The sequence below is a fragment of the Adiantum capillus-veneris genome, chromosome 15, assembly GCF_014529385.1.
Source record: "Adiantum capillus-veneris isolate H3 chromosome 15, ASM1452938v2, whole genome shotgun sequence".
NCBI lineage: Eukaryota > Viridiplantae > Streptophyta > Polypodiopsida > Polypodiales > Pteridaceae > Adiantum > Adiantum capillus-veneris.
Genome location: NC_140945.1, coordinates 110,059,172 through 110,084,304, shown reverse-complemented (window position 1 = coordinate 110,084,304; position 25,133 = coordinate 110,059,172). Strand labels below are relative to the sequence as shown.

Genomic DNA, 25,133 nt, shown 5'->3' with positions numbered 1-25,133 from the left:
AGAGAGAGAGAGAGAGAGAGAGAGAGAGAGAGAGAAAGTGGCCCTATCCCATTCTTGAGGAGAGATTTAGTTGGTATTCAATAAGCTTGTGTGTATCTGTGTGTGTGTGTGTGTGTGTGTGTGTGTGTGTGTGTGTGTGTGTGTGTGTGTGTGTGTGTGTGTGTGTGTGTGTGTGTGTGTGTGTGTGTGTGTGGATTCAAGCTTTAGCTATAGCCAAGACATTGCCATGTAGATAGAGAGAGCAAGATTATCAAGAGGGAAGAAGTCAGCCTAGGGTTACTCAAGGAAATGTCAACTAGATAAGTGTGTGTGTGTGTGTTGGAATATTAATTTATATATTTTATTCACAATTGAACAGTATATTCAAAAAGAGACATGACAAAGATAAATAAAAGTGATTACATACATATTTTTTACGAAAATTTTTTGATGTTTTCTACATCTAAGAAATAAAAATGTACGAGCAGCAGTAGAAGTAGTATCCCTGCCAAAAATTGTTCGAACAACACTTGAATTCAAAGATAAAAGAAGCCAAAATCCTTGCCTGCAACCATCATGCAAACAAAAAAATCATCAGTAATTTTGTTTAGACATGGAATGCAGGTATAGGGCGGATCCGACAGTTTGTCATCCATGTCTCTCTTATCCATGCATTCAAATCTGTTCAATGACGACCAAAAAATTAAAACCATAGCCATGTAACCAAGAGTAATAACTCTAGACTTGTTGGTAGTGAAAGACAAGATTTTCAAATTACAGTACCAAGCTTGGTTAAGAGCATGAATAGATTTTAAAACCGTGGTACTTAGCTGGGAAAAACCTTCCAAGCAAAGTTTTTAGTTAAGTTAGGCATAGTGTTTAGCTGGATTCAGAACATAAATTGACTTCAGTTCTTATGGTATGGAAAAGATAAATTGAAACCGACAAACTACCATTAAAATAGCTTTTTCTAATGCTTGTTGTTGTGTTTAGGGGGATTAGTACCTTCTTTGTACATCAATGTCTCTCTTCATAACAAGATTTATTTTAACTTCTTAAGCATAATATTATATGGTTAATATAAATTATTTAACTAGTCTATGTTTATTCCCATGAAAAAAGCAAAAAATATATTTCTAAACTAATACTATTATCAGAGGCAATATCATGCTATAGATAATAGAAATATCTATAACCTGCCTTGGTTATGAATGTCTGTGAATGAAACTAGTAATGAAGACTTACCTTCCATGTCAATATGTACCTATTTACTAGTTTAATAAGTTTAATGTGAAAGTCCAAGTGGAGATAAAACACAAGTTACTTATATTTGGTTCCCTAGGAAGGAAAAAAAAACCATAATAATGAAAAAACCTTTTACCTGAGAGGAGGAGACCGAGTCCACGACTTCATTATCCATTTGTTTTTCTATCATGACAGTGGCCGTATTGAACATTTTGTAGATAGAAGGCTCTGAGAAATCGTGTTTATTCACCAATTTGGCCTTGGTCTAGACCTTTTGAGATTTTTAATTTCGAAAGGGAGATGATCTAGACCAAGAGAGTATGGTCAAGTGCATATGAAATAATACTCTTGTGTGTAAATTATAGGCTATCGAATTGAAGTGCTTGGGCATTTAACAAACAAAGACAGCATAAGACGTTGAGAGTGCGACCTGCAGCTGTTGGGAGCAAATAAGCATAGGGCCGTGTGAATGTATGAAATAATTATCTGCAGAGCATGGTATTGCAGGGAGCTCTTAAGTGGTGTGTGGCGCGAGTGCATGAGAGCTAGTATGAGAGGGAGAAGGCATGTACTGCATAGGAAATGAGTGTATTGTTGTGTGAGTGCAATACAAAGAGAGTGAGAGGCAAAGTGCGCTTTAAATAGGTGTGCTCTGTGTGTGTGTGTGTGTGTGTGTGTGTGTGTGTGTGTGAGAGAGAGAGAGAGAGAGAGAGAGAGAGAGAGAGACAAAAAAAACTCGCCAAAGCATGCCGTTTCACAACAAGCCGTTTGTGTGCAGCTTTTTGCAATTGTGAGCCACGCTGTGGGGTGTGTGTGTGTGTATATATATAGTAACCAGAAGACGTTAAAATATGTTCTATAAGCGAGAATGTACTGGCGCAAGTCACTGAGTCTCATCTTAATATCTTGCCGTTTTTATTTTCAAAAAATCCGGTGAGGGCAAGGGGAAAGGGCTCCAAAATAGTGAAAACCCCCACAAAATAAACCCAATTTTCTAAAATTTCCTCTTGGCAAACTCAAGGAAAGGAACCTTTTTTGGAAAAATGATTTTCCCAAACACTAATCGTTAGTATGGTATGCCATAGAGATGTTTTTTTTTCCTACTACCTAAGAGACCTTGATGATTTATCCGACAAGGGGAGTTGAACTCCAGACTTGTAATTCTAGAGAGGTATTATATTTCGTTTGGGTGTGGAAGAAATCCTTCCTTCATTTTTAAAGCCAATAAGTGTGTGTTTTTTCTTTTTTAATGGGTATTCGATGTTACCTAGTGAAACATCTGAGTTCTAAATAGAGTAAATGTCTCCAAGAGAGGTATTAAAAAGCAATTGACATTCCCAATTTTTATAAGTCCCATTTAAAAAGTTAAAGATAAGTCCCTATTTTGTCTACCGATATTGTGTGTGTGTGTGTGTGTCCACGTTCAAAGTTCATAGCTAATATAGAAGTAATAGTTATTAATCATTGCCTTGTGTGTGTGTGTGTGTGTGTGTGTGTGAGAGAGAGAGAGAGAGAGAGAGAGAGAGAGAGAGATACAGTTTTCCTTCTTAGAGCTAGCACACCACCAACACATTCTCTTACTATGGGCAGACGTAAGGAGTAAGTTCTTAGTTCAGTAAAAAACATTTACGTTCATACTTTGGTACTATCAAGTTGTGGGTACTAGGGAACATAACATGTAGAAAACAATAGATTCTTATTAGGAAAACAATTTGTGGTGACAAAAATCACTTTTATTGAGGTGCAATGGTTGCCATCATGGCAAATGCCCAAAAATTCAAGTGCTCAAAATTCAATTTTGACTTCACTAACAACTTTGAGATACTCAAGAAAACACTTACATATGTGTGGATCACAAATGTGGGACCAAAATGACCACTATATCATGAAATGCAACGGGAGGTCTACAAAGCGTCATTTTCTACCAAGGCAGCAAAAAGTGAACCAAACTAGACCAAACTTCATACACACACTCTATAGACTGTGAGGAAGCAATGTGTCAAGTCAAATTTTTGAATGGGAACCCATAGAGGCTTTAGACCATCAAATAGGGGAAAAAATTTGCACTACAGAGAAAAAGTTTGCAAGCGGGAGAAAATGAAGTGCAAAACACAAAAAGTATTGGCTTTATAGTTGCACTAAGCTACTAACAAGCCATAAACATTACCGTAGTAAATTTAGAGCCACAAATACATTTCAAAGATCTAGAAGCTCTACAAGACCAAGAGATACATTTCAGAGACCTAGAAGCTCTACAAGCTCCCTATAGGAAATCTACAAATTCAAATTTCTCATGTATAGCACCAACAATCTCCAAATGTTCTATGAAATTAGTCTAAACCATCAAATACCAATTTTGACCAACTTGTTGAGTATTGCAAAATACTATTGAGTTGTGTCAAAACGGGACTTTCTTATCACCAAATGATTCTATAGGTTAAACCAAGATCATTGATGCCATTTTTACTAAAAAACGGAGATGGCATCATCACATAGGGCCAAATATTGGTATTTCATAGACTAAAAAAACCAAACGTATTACAAAGGTTCAACTTTCAACGTTCAATTTTTTTGTGTGCGCACATGTGTTTGATAGGTTATATGGGATGTGTGGACAATTATTAGTAGTTTTGGTAGTAGTCCAATATCGCGGCACTAGACATTTCTTCAAATTGGGGGAGAGTCATCACCCAATGGGTCAAATAGTGTCTTCTCATCATGCATAACACTCCATCTATTTTGAACCATAAAGTCACCAAAAAACTTGAAGGGGAGGTTAATTTCATAGTTTCAAAACCATTTTTGGGCTTAACTCCTTATCTAGAGATTCAAAGTCTTTAAAATTTGACAAGAAGCTTTGTAATATCATGATATTCAATCTTCAATGCCAAGTATCTTTCATGAGCAACAATTGACTATTGTGGTATTGGGTTTGGCTCATAAAGGGGGGATTTTTCATCACCATTGTGTTTGCACATGTATGCCTAGCCCTGATACTAAATCTCATCTCATTAGACACACAATCATAACTAATCACAAGATGAGAAAATTTCAAAGTCTACCACTCTATTCAGGAGCTTTACACCCACTTTTTAGGGATCCAAATTCTCAAAGATTTGGCCTACTAATTATACCAATCCCAACCATGCCATGGCCAATCTTATTGCTCACTAGTTGAAGATAGAGACCCAAAGGCAAGTGAATCTTGCAAAGTATGTACATGAGATTTTGATGAAGCTTCCTACAATGAAGATAGATAAAGTCAACTACAATGGCTGCGAAGAAGCACTTATTAGATTATCTTACTATGCATGTGGAACGATTGACAACTTACTGCTAGCTCCAAATCAAAACATTGGCCTAGTAAAGAAGTGCAAAAAAGGGCTCTAAGGGCAAGCACTACATTAGGAAAAAAGTTACAAGCAGCTCATACTTCTTTTGAGGAGGAAACTTCTCAACACCAAAAGAAAGAAAGTTCAAGTGAAGAAAATGAAGTGATGATATCCCTCAGGTCAAAGATGGAAGGAAAATCAAGTATTAGAACAAGTACATTGGTGGGATCTACCAAGAGAAAAGTAGAACAATCAAAGACAGACACATAGAAGACAGCTAGGTTGGATCAAGAGCCAGCAAATGTTGCCAAAGTAGTAGCCAAATTAAGAAGACAAGAGAAGGCTGAAGTTGAAAGGAGAACACTTGAATAGATCCCTTAGACAAGGAAAAGGTTTGGAAGGATATTGTCGAACAACAGTTGAAGCCACATAAAAAGCAAGAGTGAGCCTGAGTGCAAGTAGAGAAGGAAGAAGAAGAAAGGAAGAGGGAAAAAGAAAAAAACAACCCTCTCTGCCACCTACCGAGGAAGTGGTTAGTGTTATGGATAAGGGAATTTAAAAATTTGTACCTTGTGTACCTTGTAGACTAAGGTTGTGTAGTAGGAATTGATCTAGCACCGTTAGATGGTAGATAAGGTAAGTCTAGATAAGAATATCACATTTTATGTACATTTATTATTCAAGTGCTCATTATGAGCTATGGCCATTTATGCCCGGCCGGCCAATGTGTATTCATTTTTTAGCATTGAAGAATCTATAAGTAAATACGTGCAAGAGGAAATTGCTCACTCTTGCATGGGGGAAGATTGTACCCAATGCTTGTGTGTTTCTTCTCTCCACTCCTCTCTTCTCTCTCGCCATGCCGGTGTAGCACTCCGCTCTAGGAGGCGCACCTACACGTGCTTGCTGGCTCTCTCTCGCTCTGTCTCTTTAAGATTGTGCATAGCTTTGATTATTTGGTGTACGGTATGCCAAGTATGTAGATCTGTTATTTTATGCCATGTAGAATGTTGTTTTTAGTATTTTGAAGGACCTTCCGCGCCTCCGCCTGTAGCAGTGGTATCGGAGCACAAGGCTATGCTCTTGGTAACAAACAATCAGAGAGATCTACAACTTGGCATCCGAGCAAAATTAGATCTTTTCGATCCTGCACTAGAGATAAGTACAACTATACAACTATTTTCTACTTCATTTAATTTTTTCGTTTTGTCTCTCTCTTTGTTGTGGAAAAATCTATGAAGACCTTAATAGTACATAAATTTTTCATTAATTTGTGATTAGTATAAGAGATCCGATGAGAGTTTTATAAAAAAACATTTTATATACTAAGAAAAACTTGAACATTGCTAACATAGTGTTTAGCACTCTTAATAATAATACTAATAATATCGACATAGCTAGTGTGCATAGTTAATTAAGAGGAGTTCTTAATTTGATCGGGGTTGTGTATAGTAGACAACGAACAATGAAGTTGCTACTGCTACATCTGATACATCTCTCTCTCTCTCTCTCTCTCTCTCTCTCTCTCTCCCCCCCCCCCAATACCACTACCTATAGAGGCGAACATTGACGACGCTCTTCAATGACTAATGGAATACTGTCTCCGACAACGCTCGCTGTTGGCGAGCAATATCAAGCATTGACGATAATGATGATGATTTTAGTCCGACATTTTTAGACTTTTAGTTTTAGTTTTTTTCTAAATCTTTCACTTTACTTCATTTTAATTTTGTACCCAGACAATGGATTAGATCCACAAGCACTGTACCACTTTTGTCTTGTCGGTCATTTTTACCTTTTGAAGACCTTTAATATAATATTTCATTTCAGTTACTCACTCTCTCTCTCTCTCAATAAAATTCTACTTGCCATCTCCCCACAACAACTCACCGAGTGTTTTAACTTGCACCAATCAAATAGCTTCGTATGAGTTACCTATGAGCACACATCTCCTGCACAAAAGCAATTGCATAGGTTTTCTCATTGACGCATATATTACAACCCTCTATTCATACTCACACGCCACCCCTTATCGCCCAACACTTCAAAGACGCGACCAAACATAGGACTAATAAGATGATGCAAACTTTTGATCACTCTCATGGCCATTTGAAGAGGTCCACCTTGGAAGGATAATCGACACGATGATAGGACATAGACGACATGAATCGGAATTTACACCCGTGCACTTAGCATTATCATCTTTGACTTAAACTCTCCAATCTCATACGAGCTCTCGATCTTAACATGGTCAATAATGATTCCGCTTATGCCTGAGAAGGATTTTGATGGCTACCAAGCCATATACATCAAAATTTACACAACAAGATGGCGATCATCTAGAGGTTACAAGAAGAAGTACAAGTTTGCAAAGCTAATAACCAAAGTTTGCAGGAGTTACTAGATAACCAAGAAGAGGAAATACAAGCTGTGGAAGAATGGTTAGAAGTAGATATAAACTTATGCGCTAAGCAAGATGAGGAGCTCATTGTAGTGACAACAAATTTGCAAAGAACAGTCTAGCAATCCAAAGGCTCTAGATGCAACTAATTGTTTCCAACACTCACGTGAAGAAAGGCGGAGAGATTGCAACTATTGAAACAAGTGAGAGAGAACCCTTCTCTTATGGATCTTCCTAGTAAAGACGAAGCCCAAGCTTCCAAGAAGCATAGGGATAAAGAGCTAGAGGTAGAGCTAAAGTTTTAACATCGACAAAGGAGGAGAACTAGCTTCATAGCACATGCTAGAGAAAGAGGCAATTTTGAAAGAGATTGATGATCTCAAAGATGAGCTACATAAGGTGAAAGAGGACTCAAAGGAATAGGGCCCAGTAGTTGAAGAGGACACCCATGAGGAGGCCACGAAACATCAAGAAGCTCTTCAATTTCTAGAGTTTGATCCTCAAGGGGCAAAAGATGGCCAAGAGGACCCAGAAGTTCTTCTAGCACAAGCATGCTAGTGAAGATCTCAAGGACATAAAAACCTTTGAGGACATATTAAATATATAATGTACCATGCTAGTGAAGATCTGAAAGGATGATGCTAGCTTGTTTGGAGTCGACAGCGACGTTCAAAAAGTCATTTTTTTGCCCTTAGTTATACATGTATTTTATGACGTGCATTGAGAAGAAAGTGGAGTAAAAACTGGAACATCTCCTTTTCCCCTTGCACTATAAAAAAATCAAGAAAAAAACTTCCTAACTCCACTCATTGCAAGGGCCTTACAAAAGGTTAGAGACCGTCTAAAAAGTAGCATAATGAATGTTATACATAGTTTTAGTCTTAATCTTAAAAAGTAAGATTCTTATAAAAGCCCACAAAGCTACACACAAAAACTAGATTGCTTCGTTAGCTATGTTCCATCGAATTGAGATCGAACAAAATATTGGAAACTGAGAGAGAGAGAGAGAGAGAGAGAGAGAGAGAGAGAGAGATTTCATGAAAGAGTGTTAGATTTTTTTACCTGAGACTGTTTGGGATACCGATCGTCGTGGTTTAGTGGTGTACCTCCGCATAAATTGGTTACCAATTGTAGTGCTTTAGAAGGGTACCTCGCCAAAAACCACAAGGAGTGTTCAAAGTTTTGTCAAGCTCAATGTTCATGATCATACAAGATGTCAATGTTATTAATTGTTTGTTGTTCCATTTTTATGTTTTAAAAAAAAGAAAACATGCAAGTCTCCTTACATGGGGGAGTTTGCACAGTCCTCCCCAATTTTTATAATACGAGGGAACGTGCCATTCCCACGGCAGCGTGCAATTTTCAGTGTGTTCATTAACTGCATTCTCAGTGTCAAAAATCAGAAAATGATAATGCTTACTCACCGCGCGATTGAATGTCTATCGCCAATGGACTTCCTTGCATCAACGATGTTGGGCATCTCCTGCACTTAACCTGCTGCAAGAGACGACATCCCTGGGAGGATACCCTTCAAGAAGATTTTGTGCTATTGTGAGAACACCACATTTTGTATACATATCGATCAAACCACCACCAAGCATGAAATCATACTCCCAACAAACATTGACTAGCGATCATATCGTGAATTCTAATATCTATGCCTGTGTACGTGATTGTATCTACTGACCCGCATGCCTTCCAGATTCTTGTGTAGGCGTAGTTGATTGCATCTGGACAGAGACCCTTCCTGCGATCTTGTGGCGGTGTTCCGCACAAGAAGCTCCTTGGGCGCTTTTCATGCGTTCTGAAGAGCACCATATGTGACGTACACATAGTCCCAAGCAAAGCCAAGCACAACTTCTTTCCTGTATCGCTCATTGGCCTTGCTCTTGTTGCACACATCCCACAGTGAGTGCATTCAAGGAGTCCACACTACAGACAGAAAGATGAAAATAGCCTAGAGCTTTCTGCGGTGCGTATCCCACTACCAATGCATTGAAAGAGATGCCATTCCCATCATTTAATGCATTCGACAAGCAACATTTCGGGCAAAATGGTCATGAAGAAAATGCCCATGTCATATTGAAATTTAATTTCAGAGCTTCCTCACCTGTCCTAGCTTGACATAACTGGATATAAAAGCGCTCCAAGAGACTTCGGTTGGTGAGAAACATTATAATTGTGAATTTTTGTGCCAATACAAGCTTGTGTAGAGCTACATGGCTTCATGCATGCATACATGATTGCATATGGAGAGAGGCCCTTACTTCACATCTGCTCAAAACAAAATAGAGCTTTCTGGATATGGCCTTGTGGAGCAAATCATGCAATCAACGCATTCCAAGAGTCCACACTCACGACATGAAGCTCCTCGAGCACTTGCGTAGAGCCACATGCCTTGAAGATGAAAGTGTAGGTGACTGAATTTGGAGAGATATACTTGCTTTGCATCTTTCTTGCCCTGCTCTTGTTGCGCACATCCCGTAATCAGTGGATTCCAAGGAGAAACATTCTGGACAGAAAACTTCTCTAGCACTTTTTGTGCTCTCTCAAGCACACCACATTTGGCATACATATCGACAAAGACAGACCCAAGCATGGCATCTTCTTTCAAGAGCCATGTTCTTGTTGTGTACATCCCGTAATCAATGCATTTCAAGAGGCAACATTCCGGATATGCCTTTATGCATGCATACATGATTGCATCTGGAGAGAGGCCCGTGCTTCGCGTCTACTAAAAACAGAATAGAGCTTGTTGGCCCTGTCCTTGTGGAGAAAATCATTCGATCAACGCATTCCTAGAGTCCACACTCAGAACATGAAGCTCCTCGAGCACTTGCGTAGAGCCACATGCCTTGACTAAATTTGGAGAGATATACTTGCTTTGCATCCGCTAAAAACAACCTAGAGCTTTCTTGCCCTACTCTTGTTGCACACATCCCGCAATCAGTGCATTCCAAGGGGCGACAACCCGGAAAGAAAACTGCTCTAGCACTTTTTGTGCTCTCTCAAGCACACCACATTTGGCATACATATTGACCAAGACAGTCCCAAGCATGGCATCTTCTTTCAATAGCCATGTTCCTATTTTGCACAACCTATAATCAATCCATTTGAAGAGGTGACACTCCGGAAATGGAACTCCTCAAGCACTTTTTCTACCCATATCAGCTTCTTGCGTGGAGCTACATGCCTTCATGCATGTGTACGTGATTGCATCTGGAGAGAGGCCCTCGCTTCGCATCTGTTGAAAACAAAATAGGGCTTGTTGGCCCTGCCCTTGTGGAGCAAATCATGCAATCAGCACATTATAAGAGCCAACACTCAGGACACGAAGCTCCTCGAGCACTTGCGCAACGCCACATGCCTTGAATGAATTTGGAGAGATATACTTTCTTTGCATCTGCAAAAACAACCTACATCTTTCTTGCCCTGCTCTTGTTGCGCACATCCCGCAATCAGTGCATTCCAAGGGGCAGACATTCCGGACAGAAAACTACTCCAACACTTTTTGTGCTCTCTCAAGCACACCACATTTGGCATACATATTGATCAAGACAATCCCATGCATGGCATCTCCTTTCAACAGCCATGTTCTTGTTGTGCACATTCCGCGATCAATGCAGTTCAAGAGGCGACATTCCGGACAGGAAGCTGCTCAAGAACTTTTTGTGCCCATAACAGATTCTTCAGTAGAGCTACATGCCTTCATGCATGCGTACGTGATTGCATCTGGAGAGAGGCCCTGACTTCGCATCTGCTGAAAATAGAATAGAGCTTGCTGGCCCTGCCCTTGTGGAGCAAATCATCCAATCAGTGCATTGTAAGAGTCCACACTCAGGATACGAAGCTCCTCAAGCACTTGCGTAGAGCCACATGCCTTGATTGAATTAGGAGAGATATACTTTCTTTGCATTTGCTAAAAACAACATAGAGCTTTCTGCCCCTGCTCTTGCATAGAGCCACATGCCTTCAAGATGTAAGCATAGCCTTCAAGAGGCAAGTATAGGATGCTAAATTTGGAGAGATACACTTGCTTTGCATCCGTTGAAAGCAACCTAGAGCATGATACGCTTCCCCAAGAGCATCGGACCAAGTATGGGCTCATTAATTCTCTCACCCATGTCAACGGCGTTGCAAAAGGTCAATGGCCTTCAAGGTGCAAGCATATGCATTCAGTAGCCTCTGACTAACAATATAATTGTGAATTTTTGTGCCCATACAAGCTTCTTGCGTAGAGCTACATGGCTTCATGCATGCGTACATGATTGCATCTGGAGAGGAGCCCTTGCTTCGCATCTGCTAAAAACAAAATAGAGCTTTCTGGCCCTGTCCTTGTGGATCAAACCATGCAATCAATGCATTCCAAGAGTCCACACTCACGACATGAACCTCCTCGAGCACTTACATGAGCCACATGCCTTGAATGAATTTGGAGAGATATACTTGCTTTGCATCCGCTAAAACCAACCTAGAGCTTTCTTTGCTCTTGTTGCGCACATCCCTCAATCAGTGCATTGCCAGGGGTGACATTCCCGTCAGAAAACTGCTCTAGCACTTTTTGTTCTCTCTCAAGCACCACATTTGGCATACATAACGACCAAGACAATCCCAAGCATGACATCTTCTTTCAATAGCCATGTTCTTGTTGTGCACATCCCGTAATCAATGCATTTCAAGAGGCGACATTCTGGAAAGGAAGCTCCTCAAGCACTTTTTGTGCCCATATCAGCTTCTTGCGTAGAGCTACATGCCTTCATGCATGCGTGCGTGATTGCATCTGGAGAGAGGCCCTCGCTTCGAATCTACTGAAAACAAAATAGAGCTTGCTGGCCCTGGCCTTGTGGAGCAAATCATGCAATCAACGCATTTCAAGAGTCCACACGCAGGACACGAAGCTCCTCAAGAGCCGAAAGATTCCACATGAGATTATCAATAGCCACCTCATCGCCATTTAATAACATAGTATTTTGCGAACACGTATCGATGACCTTAGCAACAAATTGTTCGCCATGGCGGGTTTTCCTTTGACTTGTTTATCATGGGTGATGGTTCTCTTATGAAGTTTTGCGAGCGCGTAATCTTTGACACTGTCTACGGTGCATTCTTTCGTAAAATATGTGCACCCATCATGATGCTTAGCGATGTCAAATTGCTTCCCTTCTTGTTTTTCGTACGTGAAATACTTTAAGGTATAGTCACTGCTCTTTTTCACCACCGGTGGCCCTTGTTGCTTCCAATGATAGTCATCCTTGGTAAGCATCACTCTTTTCCCTTTACTCGTGCACTTGCAACATACTACCAACAAGTATGTGTGATCATTTGCTACATCATATGAGGAGAGAAAGACGAACCCACATTTACTGAAGTTAGAAAATTTCCAAGTCTACTTAAAAATAAGAAAATGTGCTTTTTTCTCTAACTGTAGAGACATCCCATGGATACTTGAGAAAGAAGTCCTCATTCACTTGAATGTTTCTCAGTGACATTGTTTTGAATGCATAATCCCATAGAGTAGGCACAAGTGATTGCAAGGAGGACACATGACCATGAATACTTGAGAAAGAAGTCCTCATTCACTTGAATGTTTCTCAGTGACATTGTTTTGAATGCATAATCCCATAGAGTAGGCACAAGTGATTCCAAGGAGGGCACATGACCACATTTTCTTTGCATTGTCGTACCTTGAAACATTAGACAACTACTGATAATACTAGAGTGATCTTCACGTGTCGACGGTCTACGGTTTTGGACCGCACATCCATATGTTTGGTACTTGGTGATGACCTATACATCCAGATTGCAATGGTTCACTAGAATATACCTCAGCAGAAGACGGCGGGGATGGCGGACTATCCTGCTAAGGTGGTTGCTGGCGTTGGCCTTCCAGAGCAACAAGCATGACATGCTCTGGCAATGGCGCCATCCACAGTATTGCGAGGTTCCTGGAGTTTTTTTTAGAGATTTTTAGCGTTGGGCTTTTGACGGCGTAGTTGTTTATAGAGCTTTTAAGCACTAGAACCACGTGGGCTAATGACAGGCTAGGGATTGCGAAATTCCCACTACGCTTACGAAGTAAACATTATGACAAGGGAGTAGGAAGCGGAAGAGGGGAGGGGCGGGGAGGGGGAGGGGGAGGGGCGGGGAGGGGGAGGGGGGGAGAACACTTTCCCCCATCAAAACACTTGCATTATCGGTAGTGGGCTAATCGAGGTTGCTCACAATACTGCATAATTGTCAGCATAACCTTTCCAAGATATAAACCATCTCAAAGTTATCAACATCTTCAAGTTTTGTAAAATCACAACATTTTTTCTACAAACTTCTCACCTCAGTTTACTCTTTCCGTCAACGACAGTACTTCAAAAATAAAGACCTGCTCGACCCTTAGTGGCACATATTTGTACTCCAAATCGTAGTGCATCAGGCTGATTAACAAGCAAAGCTTTGAAAATGTTGTTGACACACGCTCATCGTCTCTCTTAACTGCAGGCTATTTGCATCCAAAACATTCTTAGAAAAAGCAAATAGATCATGACACCAAAAAGAAATCACATGAGATGGATTCAATAAATTGATACTTTAGTAGCTGCAACAAGATGAAAAATTAGTTAATCATAGTCCCAACCCGATGCCATCGATTAGTTACAATATATGATACACTCAAGATGGTTTTTCTGGATATGCATAACTCGAATCAAGAGCAATATAACTCATATGCCATGAAGAACACTCATTGCTGCTACACCATCTTTCTCTCTCGCGAGAAGAGGAAGGCTATTTGCCGCTCACAGCAATTCTTTGTTAGTTACCCTCCATCCTAGAAACAGTCTGTACCCACTTAATGCACCTTTTCGACCTTCGACATTGATGCCAAATCTACCGACCAACTCTCAAATGCATTGTTCACAAAATCATAGTAACCGCCATGAAGAGTCAACTCCCCTGAAGACATCTTTTCTCTAACAAATGGGTATGAAAGGCAGTTCCACAACGCATTGTTTACATTCTCCTGCACCATTGAAGAGCCACCAAAACAACAAACATAAGCTTCAAACCATGCCAGTTACAATTTGTACATTACTCATGACTTGAGATAAATTGGGTCCTAAATTGATTATAAAAACCCCTTATTTTTATATATTTCTATTAAATTGCCTTAAAAAATTTGCATTTTAAAACCCCTCCTGCTGAGCTCACATGGTAGATTAACATGATTACATTACATAGCACATTCCCCCTGAGCATAAACAATCGTAAGCCTCAAACCATGCGAGTACACAATTTGTGCTTCACTAAATTGGGCCCTTCTAGTCACATATGCACATTCCCTTTCTACAAATCACAAATTTTGAACAATCCCAATGCTTTTACACGTGCAGAGAACGATAGATAATATAGCTCACCTTCTCACACTTTGTACACTGCTCTGTAAATTCAGCAGATTGGTGCAAGCTCTTCACCTTCTTAGAGGCAGTTTTCGAAATCAGAATCCAGTCTTCGATGAATTCGCTGAAAACGCATACGGAGACAAAACAAGGTAAAACCACAGGCTAAAAATGCTCAAAGCTGGTCATCAAGGACTATGTTGATCCTAAATAAAATGAAATGCATTGAGCAACATTAGAGCGACATACCCAGACTGAAAGTACTAAAGCTAATCATCAAAGGCTATGCAGATCCTGAATAAAAACAACTGCATTTAGCTCCACTAGACCAATACACCCACCTGAACCTATTTGACCCATCCTCTTCAATGCCCATCAAGGCTTTGATGGCACCACATCGGCTGTGGCCAATGACAACAAGATGCTTCACCTGTGTCGAATGAAACAGAACCCAATAAGAAACCCCAGCTAGAGGCAATTCAACATTACGAAAAAAAAAAATCTAACCTTCAAGTGCAGCACCGCATACTCAATGGCAGAAGCAGCAGATGAGCAAGAGTTCTGCGTGCGATATAAATGATTATTGCTCGTAAACTAAACCATATACAAAATCTGTAAGTCCAAAAGAGGATGCAGGAATAAGCCGCCTTACCCCGGTATAAGGTGGAACCATGTTTCCAATGTTACGTAGCACAAAAGCCTCACCAGGTCCAAGGCTCAACACAGTGCATGGATCCACTCTTGAATCAGCACAGGCAATAATCATGTACTGTAAGTTTACAACACAACCTTTAACATAAAGCCAGGGAAACAGATTGATAGAAACAGATTATGGGACATAAGGTACCGGAGGCGTCTGAGTTTCTGCCAGCGACTTCACAAGTGCTTGATTTTTTCTGCCCAACAGAACCAAAAATTATAGCCTTTTAGGGTAGTACTCTCCTTGAATGTAAGCAGTGTGGGTAATTTCACAAGTTCATAGTGAAGTTGTCACATGCATGCACACCATGATATATGTCCTGCTCTTCAAACAAGCCCACAACAAAAGAGTAGCCCAAAGTTAATCTAGGTAATGCATGCACTTCCACCTTCCAGTGGACGTGCAGCCTTACATGTAGTTTTCCTTGAATTTGAGATAGCCAGTCTTCAACCTATCCAAGGGTAAAGTCTCCACTTCCGTGGCCACCACAGAAATGGGAGCAGCAGCAGGTACGCTTGATGGAGCCCCGTGCCTGCAAAGCAAAATACAATAATCTCAATCTAAAATGCAACTGTTGTACTGGATGGACACATTTGAATAGTAATTAAGCATCGCAGTACTTGGCCACGGGATTAATGTTAAGCACTGTTCTGTCCGTAAAGACCGTTCCATCAACTTTCATTGCCTGCTCAGCAAGAACCACTGAATCATCTACGATTGTACAAATACTTGTCATCAAGATGAGCACCATTGTGGGTAAATTGGCCGATCTACAAAAAGGCATATACATGTGCCAATGGATATGATTACCGATCTACTAGTATGCACTGCGGGCGATGATAAATTTCGAGCGCTGCTGCCTATGTGGCAGCAGCCACCGCCATCAAAAAGCTCAACACTTTTTACATCAAGGGTGACTGCCAGTGCCACGTAGGGCACTAGCGCTCGAAATTTAACCGTAGGTATGCACTGCATGTGCAATTTCAATCAGAGAGCAGATATGTTTTCCATAACGAGAAAAATGAGGAGCATCCCATCACAAACATGAGCCTTTGTAGCACATTGATCCATCTCAACTTCATAATGTCACCAGAAGAGCATACCTTGCGGCTATCCGATGCTGATGCAGTGACATGAAGCGGGAGGTGGTTTGCACGGCAGGAACTACCAAAGCTCACGTTGGTGGAGGATGTAGGGAAAGGAACGCAAGGTAGCTGGGTGAGGGAATTCAAGAGGGAAGAGCTCTGGCAAGCACTTCGAGCTGCCATTGCCAAAATGTGGCTTCGGAGGTGAGAAGCCGCAGAGGGAGGAGGAGGAAGAAGAGGCCCGAGCCTCTGCACGTGCGATGGTTGGGTGGTCGAGTCGAATAGCCCACCGTGCTGATTCACGCGCTGCTGCGTGAGCATCGCTCAATTAAATCGGCGCACATGACAAGTTAAGATACAAAATTGAAGTTCCCTTGGATGCACCACCCATATGCATGCAGACAAAGTGCCAAACCGTAAAGAGGGACTCGCCCTCACTCTCTCTCTCTCTCTCTCTCTCTCTCGTAAACATACATTGAGCCTTCTCGCTGTCGAGAGCTGCAGTGGAGGAGCTGCCGCTGCGTGTGCGCCACCACGCGAGTCCACGCTACAGACGGATGCGAGGTGATGCAGCCGGCAACGACGAGCCAGAAGCGGCAGCTGTGGCTGCGCGAAGACAAAGCAGCGTGCTGACAAATGGCGGGTGAGGAGACGTGGCTGGCGAGAACGCAAGAAGCACGGGTTATATATATTGAGGAGAGGATAGGATAGGAGCGATGTTGGGTGTTGCATCCTACACGGGTGGTTCTGCATGAGATAGGCCACTGGAAAGAGTACATAGATAATTGTATCCCATTGATCAAAATCATTTTGCTCTTCTACCGACAACATATCCCAAAAATTACAAGTCAATTTTCGTACTAATTTTTACATACTAATTTCACATGTCCATGTTTTCTCCAACATAGGAGCATCCTAGGCCAAGTTCACACGAGCCCCGCATAAGCCTCCGCTTGTGGCACCTGCCTCCAAGGCCCTCGTCCCTAACAATTGATGACAACATCTTCAACAAAAACAAACCAACACTCCTTCAACCAATCAGTGTTAGCATGGTGGGAGTGCAAAGCTTCACAAACCCACGATGCACGTTCAAGTCGTGCTGCCCGCAATTGTCGTTGAAAAGTGAGTAGCAATTTTCATTTTTTTTGGGGGGGGGGGGGGGGGGGGGGGGGGGGGGGATCGCCCAAGAAATGGTGGGTCTAAAAATTGCTTGAGTTGCTTTTTTGCAAAATGAGATGTAACAAGCATGACGTGTATACCCCTTCCTCCGGCTCCTCTGAACCTAGTTTTATTGTACTACCCACAATTGCTTCTGAAAAGTGAGTGGAAGTTTTCATTTTTCGGGGGGGGGGACGGGTGTCGCCCAAGAAATGGTGGGTCTTGTTGCCCAATGAGACACACCAAGGTTGAAGTGTATACTCCTTCCACCGACTTGTCTTAACCTAGCCTATCCTCAGCACTAAGTAACACCCGTATTTAAGAGGGGGAGGCAATGGGATCAAAGGAGAAGAAGCTCAAGCGCGAAAGCCAAGAAGATCGTAGCCGTAAAAATCAAATCAATAACTAAACTTGGACACGCACTAAACCTGGACAGCCTGGATAATGCATGTTAACTTACAATATAATGTTGTAAAAATGGCTGTGGGCACACAATGTATGCACGGATGAGGTGGTTAGCCTATGTGACCCTAAACTCGGACAGCCAGGTCTTGGGTTCAAATCTTCCCCTCGTGCTTCGTTTTTTCCGCTGGCCATGTTTAATATGCCTCGCTGTTTTGGCGGCACGCCTCGTTTTTCCCGCTGGCCTTTAGTGCGCCTCGAGATCCCGCCCCCCCCAGCCCCGATCGTTAATCCCATTACCCCTCCCTGCATTAAATATAGGTGTCACTTAGTGCCAAGGCTAGCCCATATGTACTCCCCTTCCATTGGCAAGTGTTTTACTTTATTTTACATTGGTATAGAAGGGCATTCTTTAAACAATCCCTTCTAACGACGGACTCATGAAAATGTTGACCTTCATACAACATATAAAAAATGACTGAAGAAGAGAAAATGGGTGTCCACTCCTACTGCAAATGATGGTCGCGATTTTGACCTTCATGCAAAACAAAAAAAAAAGCCTCAAGAAGGATGGATGTGTGTCCATTGTCCGTAAACGTCATTGAAGACAAGGTAGAGAGAGAGAGAGAGAGAGAGAGAGAGAGAGAGAGAGAGAGAGTAGTAGAGGGGTTCTGAGAGAGAGAATCCTCAACTACTATATCATAAGTGTATATTGAAAGGCACAACATTCCTCTCTGAGAACATGCGATTGGATATGTATGAACATGATGTGCTCATGATGCGTTTGGTTGCATTTGGTGAATGCCTTCAAGTGAATCGTACCTTGCACACATGGCTCCAATGTAAGAATTCTAGGTACTAATCCTTAATTAAGTACTTAAACTCGTGATTAAGACTTAAGAAACTTGAACTGAACTCAAAAATACTCTGTGTTGATTGATTGAATGTGTGATACAAAGGCTCCTTATATAGAAGACGAAGAGACATAAATGAAAAGACACGTCAGTAAGCATGTGATCAAGGCCCGCAAACAACTATAGGAGTGTAAGCAAGCACATGAAAATTGAGGCTCACAAATGACAACAGGGACATAGCATTGGTATCAAAGACTTGAGCTGAATTAAATGTTTGTTTTTGTGTGTGTATGTGTGTGTTTCTTTTTTGGGTAGTGTGAGCCTTTGCGGGGATTGAAAGTGCGCTCAGACCAGACATTTGATGAATGTGCAAGGACCAATATGCCAAATATAATGCCCTTTCAATAGCACAAGAAGTCATTGATGAGATTCCTATCGAGAATGTCACCTTGTGGACTAATTGGTGTTGAAAGAGACACTCAACACCTGCAAAGTTTAGGATGTTAGCCTATATTGGTGCACATCATTGTCATTTCATCACCAAAATTCAGCACGGTGGACCTAACTTTCAAGTATCATTTCATTTGAAGGGCTTGAGAGTGGCCACTGAGGCATGTTTGTGAATTGGAGTCCAAACATGTGTCATGCAGTTCATACAAAATTGGAAGAGAGGACCAAGTATAGTGTATTTACAAAAAGCAAAAAAATGCTCTTGATGAATGTCATATTGCTGCCTCTCTCTTAGAAAGGAGTCCTCATCTACAGATACATATCCATAAATCAAAACAACGTTATGTAATAAATCCATGTCTTGAAAGCAAGTTGTCTAAGTTTTCTTTACTTGTTCAAGAAGGTGTAGGTATAAGTGTGACTACAAGAAGAAGTGTCACTACAAGAATTGCTACGCGAGTGCATAGCTATCATACATATACACAAACAAAGCCATAAGAGAAATGAGAAAAGACGCAAAATTCCTCCGCTAAAAAATTCAATGGAGTAGGCTCTCACAATTTTCAAAAGATGAAAAATATTTTGAAAGCAGGAAAGAAATTTAGACACTTTCAAATTTGGAGGATCAAATTAGAAACTAGAAAGGCAAGGGTGGCAATTAGAAGGTTATTGTGAACGTGATGGAATTATAACATCATCTACATGACTCAATAGAATTATAACTTCATCTATATGACGTGGTTGGAGGGGAGGAGGCCAAGCAAACCACGGAGCTTGTGAAGAAGCTCTACCTCCCGCATCATTAATCTCCTGTGTTTCTAGGCTTCTCTGGTACTAAGTCTCCACATAGCCCTATGTCAGGACACGGATCCTGTACCCTAAGAACTAGGCTAGGCAAGGACTACGGCCAAGGGCCGGGCTAGGCAGTGTGGGCAGGGGATCCGTCTAGGGCAAGGGGCTATTAGCCCACCTATAAAGGGAGGTTGGGAGGAAGATCCAGGAGAGCCTAGTTGCCTAGTTTCTTACACTGGTATCAGAGCCTGAGACTCTCCTCCACTCTCTCTCTAGGCGTGTTCATCTTTGGCCCCTAAAAACATGCCCCTTTTGTGAGAACTGCTGCTCTTTAAGGTTCTTTTCCAATTTTAGCCGTTTTTCTTTCCAAATCAGGCAGTTCTTCCCGTTTTGGAACCCACTGTGTGGTGCATGAAAACGGGGGGAGGTGGGCTTGAAGGGAGCGCCCTCAGGTTGCAAGGCTAGCGCCAGTCCCTCGCGGCCGTATCCGGCCTGTGCAAGGCACCCTATTATCGTCATCATCCTCGTTTTCGTCTGCTCGCTGCCTGCGCTTAAAAGCTTGGAGATTTCATATTTACAAGGGCCTTTGGCCATTCAATTGGGTCTTGGCCATTCTCAACGGCCCTTCCCACGAGTAGTCGAGCAAGCTAAAGGTAGTCGAGCAAGCTACACCCGCCGAGGAAAGCCCCTTGATCATCACGGCTTCCAATTGTACTCGACTCGGCTTTAAATTGTACTCGAATACTGCAGAAAATTCCAGAACCTGCATGTTCGGGTGAAAGATAAACAACCACAATTCGTTGTTCGGCAAGACTAATTCAGTAATCGAGTGGCCAAGAGCTTCTTCGATAGAACGTCAATCTTCGTCGATAGGACGTCAATCTTCGTCGACAACAACTTCTACAACTACGGGAGTATTTTTTGGAAAACAAGGCCGATTTAGCACAACAATTCATTGCTACGACACGGAGTAGCTATACTTTACGAGTACTACCGAGATTTCTTGAGTACTTGTAAAGTATAGCTACTCCGTGTCTTAGCCATGGATTGTTTTTTTTTTTTTCTTGAGTACTTCTTACACTACACTGTGTAGCCATGGATTCGGATATCAACATGAATTTCGATTTTGAGCAAAGTATTCCCGATCCTGCCAATGATGGCTCGCGGCCGGATACTCTCAAGGAGAGTATCCGCGACGCTACGGCAGGAGAAGATACTTACGAATTGCTCGATATTCAGGAATTTCGTGTACTTCAGACACGCATGACAGTCATGGACGAAAATTTTAAGGCTTTAAATGAAAATGTTACTAAACTTTCTACTTTAGTCATTCAATTGATGCAACAGCAGACTAAGAGTCCGGCTGACACTCACATGCATGAGCACGTTGGAACACAAGGGCAAGGCCCAATTAATGAAACACTGCATACTCTCACTGCCAAAGAGGTAGATGATTTGTTGAAGAATTTCAAACCACCAGTTTTCAAAGGCGAAGATCGGGACCGCAAATAAGGATGCAGTGAATATCTTTCTCAATAAATGGGATGGAATTCACGCCTTATGGCGCACTCCGGATGCAGTAAGAGCTCTGCAAACGAGCTTAACTCTGGAAGGCAAGGCCTACAAATGGTGGATGTCTCTCAAGGAGAAGAACATCATACCGCAGAGTTGGGCAGCCTTTGAAACAATGTTCAGCAAGGAGTTTTTGCCTACAAATGAGGCAGATCGGAATTGGACCGACTGGGACACATGTTCCATGCGCCAATATCCATCACTCCTTGAATATATCTCTCACTATCGAGACGTCATCCTCAAGTTGGAAGGCTTGGATACCTTTCAGCAAGTACGAGGGTTCATACGAGGTCTGACTCCAGAACTTAAGAAGTACGTCAAATCTCAGGACCCCAAAACACTTGAGGAAGCCATAGTGAAAGCACATATTCATGATGACCCTGAATAAGAAAACACATAATAGTCACGTGCCTGCTAGTACACATAATAATACACGCACTCAGTTCGGGCACAATAAACGAAAATTTATAGTTGCTAATTCAGATGCATCTAAAAAACCCAAGGGGTCTAGGGATCCTCTCTCTCCTGAGGATTTTGATAAGGCAAAGAAAGAGAAGCTGTGTTTTCAATGCTTAGGAAGAGGCCATGGCAAAAAGGATTGTCCCAAGGGGAAATCTGCTGCCCAGGGGAAGGAGAAAGCAGTGCACACGGTGCAACTACTGCCTCTCGAGTCTTCCTCCAAGTTTTCTACAGTGGAAGTAACACACACTGAGGTGGTGCATGAATGCTGTCTCACAGCTTCCATGTGGCAACAGACCTTTGGACCACATGAGTTAGTACGTATGCACGGATATCTGCAAGGGCACAAGGTGCGCATCTTGGTAGATGACAGTGCTACGCACAATTTCATCAATTATGGATTGGTGAAAAAACTCAAACTGCCTCAAACTCCGGTACCCACCGCTACAAGGTAGCAATGATGAATGGACATGACAGTGAAGTATGGGATACTCAATGCAGAGCTGTTCCATTGGAAGTACAAGGGTACTCTACTTGTTTGGATTTTCAAGTTATGAACATGGAAAGGGCTGATGTGGTTCTTGGTAGGGAGTGGTTGCATAGCCTAGGTCCATCACTGAAGCGTAGCTACGAGCACAACAGTTTGATGTTTGATTCCCATGGCCCACATGTGTTGTTGTTAGGAGAAAAGGATATACCATCATCACCACTGATTTGTACTGCTGAGCTGATGCAGCTCGTTTCTAATAATGAAATAGAACAGGTTTTATTGTGTTACTCACTGTCTCATTTCCTTTCCAATCTTGAGTCTGTTGAACATTCCTCAACGCCGCATGCTTCTCTCTCCTCTATTCCACCAATTTCTAATGCTACACAAGCAAAAGTTGCTAATCAATTACAAAAATTGCTAAAGGAATTTCAAGATGTTTTTCCTAATGATTTACCATCAGGTTTACCGCCGACACGTTTAGTGCAACATGGCATTGACGTGGCTGCAGACTGTAAGCCTGTTAGTAAACCACCATACCGTATGAGTTACTCAGAGGCTGCTGAAGTGGAACGTCAGCTTGTTGACTACCTTAGCAGAGGGTTTATACGACCCAGCTCTTCACCATGGGCTTCGCCTATACTTTTGGTGAAGAAAAAGAACGGCAGTATGCGCATGTGCGTAGACTATCAGGGCTTAAATTTAGTTACCGTTAAGAACAAATACCCATTGCCAAGGGTCGATGAGTTATTTGATAAGCTAACTCACAAACGAATTTTTTCAAAAATTGACTTGCGGTCAGGATATCACCAAGTCCGTATCCGGCTTGCTGATATACCTAAGACTGCATTCCGAACACGGTTTGGACATTACGAGTTTTTGGTGATGCCCTTCGGGTTAACCAATGCGCCCGCAACTTTCATGACACTTATGGATAGTGTCTTGAAACCATATTTGGGCAAATTTGTCATTGTGTTCCTCGATGACATTCTAGTTTACAGTGCTTCTGAAGAAGAGCACTTACAACATCTCAGGCAGGTGTTTGAGTTGTTACGTGCAAACAAGTTATATGCCAAGGAATCTAAATGTGATTTTCTAAAGGAAGAAATTCATTATTTAGGGCATGTCATTTCAGCTAATGGCCTCTACATGGATCAATCCAAAGTGGATACCATCCGGAAATGGCCACCTCCTAAAAATCTGGAAGAATTATAGATCTTTTTAGGCTTCGCAGGTTTTTACCGAAGGTTCCTTAAAAACTATGCTCACCTTGTTGTACCTATGACGGACCAACTAAAAGACAAAGGTAAGTCTTTTCAGTGGGGTTCCGCTCAACAACAGAGTTTTGAAACACTCAAGGATGCATTAGCTACAGCTCCTATACTAGCTATTGTCGATCCTTTGAAACCATTCGTTTTGGAAACGGATGTCAGTGACCGTGCTATTGGAGCAGTCCTGTTACAAGACGGACGGCCAATTGCATTTGAAAGTAAGAAGTTGGATGCAGCTCAGCAGAATTACTCTGCTTACGAACGTGAACTCTATGCAACAGTGTCTGCTTTAAAGACATGGCGTCACTATTTATATGGTGCTCAGTTCGAAATTGTGTCTGACCATGAAAGCATCAAATGGTTTACACAACAAACAGATTTAAAGGGTCGAAAGGGCAGGTGGACCGAGATCCTTCAAGAATATGATGCCAAGTTAAGGTATCGCAAAGGCCGATACAATATAGTGGCAGATGCTCTCAGTCGAATGCCAGAGATCAATTCGCTATTGTTCACGGAACTTCGTAGTAAATTTTTAGATTCTCTCAAGGGCAAATATGAGCGAGTGAAACATATTCCAAAGTATGGAGCCATGTTCAAAAGAGGGATCCTTCTCACTCCAATGCAGGTAGTGCACAATTAACCTCCACACCTAGTTCTCCTTTATCAAGTGATGAACTACAGCGATGGAAGCATTTTACCCTCGACAATGGGTACCTACTCCACAAGGAGAGAGTTTGTGTACCGACGGACACAGACATTCAGCGCTAAATTCTTTATGAATGTCATGATAGTCCAAGTGCAGGGCACCCAGGGATTAGAAAAACTTACTCTCGTACGACGACAGTTTTACTGGCCAGGTCTCCATGGCTTTGTTCAAGCTTATGTCTTGCATTGCCAAAAATGTCAAGTTAACAAAGCAGAGCGCCTGAAAGCAGGAGGACTCTTACATCCCTTGGAAATTCCCAATGGAAAATGGGAAAGTATCTCCATGGATTTCATAGTAGGTTATACGAGGTCATGACTCAGTATGGGTGGTCGTAGACCGGTTGACTAAACTATGTAAGTTTATTCCAACCAAATCAACGGTTAAGACACCAGAATTAGCAAAATTATTTGTGGACAATCTGTACAAATTATATGGGTTGCCAAGTAATATTGTTAGTGACAGTGACCCAAAGTTTAACAGTCACTTCTGGCGAGCTGTATTTAAATGATTGGGTGCACAACTCAACCTCAGAACAGCTGACCATCCAGAAACACATGGTTAAACGGAACGGGTTGACCAGGTGCTAGAGGATATGCTAAGAGCATACGTCAGCAAAAAACAGACAGACTGGGAATAATACTTACTTATTCTCGAGTTTGCCTACAACAGTTCTAAGCATGTCACAACAGGCTTTAGTCCTTTCATGCTCATGTACGGGTTTCAACCTAGGTCACCAGTTACGGTGGGGTTGGCAACCGAAAAACTCCAACAGGTTAAGGATTTTCTCCAAGACCACATGGATATGTTAAAACTTGCTCGTCAGAATGTCCGACAAGCACAGGATCGGTATAA

General features: G+C 41.8%; 1 protein-coding gene across 1 annotated transcript; it reads right to left on the bottom strand.

Moving 5' to 3' along the window:
• Positions 1-13,575: 13,575 nt before the first annotated feature.
• On the bottom strand, positions 13,576-16,976 carry LOC147441263 (uncharacterized). Its single transcript, XM_086482947.1, has 10 exons — positions 16,605-16,976; positions 16,149-16,436; positions 15,666-15,730; positions 15,458-15,577; positions 15,193-15,241; positions 14,998-15,114; positions 14,853-14,906; positions 14,687-14,775; positions 14,364-14,469; positions 13,576-13,969 (listed from the first exon to the last, which is right to left on the bottom strand). The coding sequence occupies exons 1-10, from the start codon at positions 16,959-16,961 to the stop codon at positions 13,799-13,801; spliced, it is 1,416 nt and encodes a 471-aa protein (XP_086339073.1). The 5' UTR covers positions 16,962-16,976; the 3' UTR covers positions 13,576-13,798.
• Between the last annotated feature and the right edge of the window lie 8,157 nt (positions 16,977-25,133).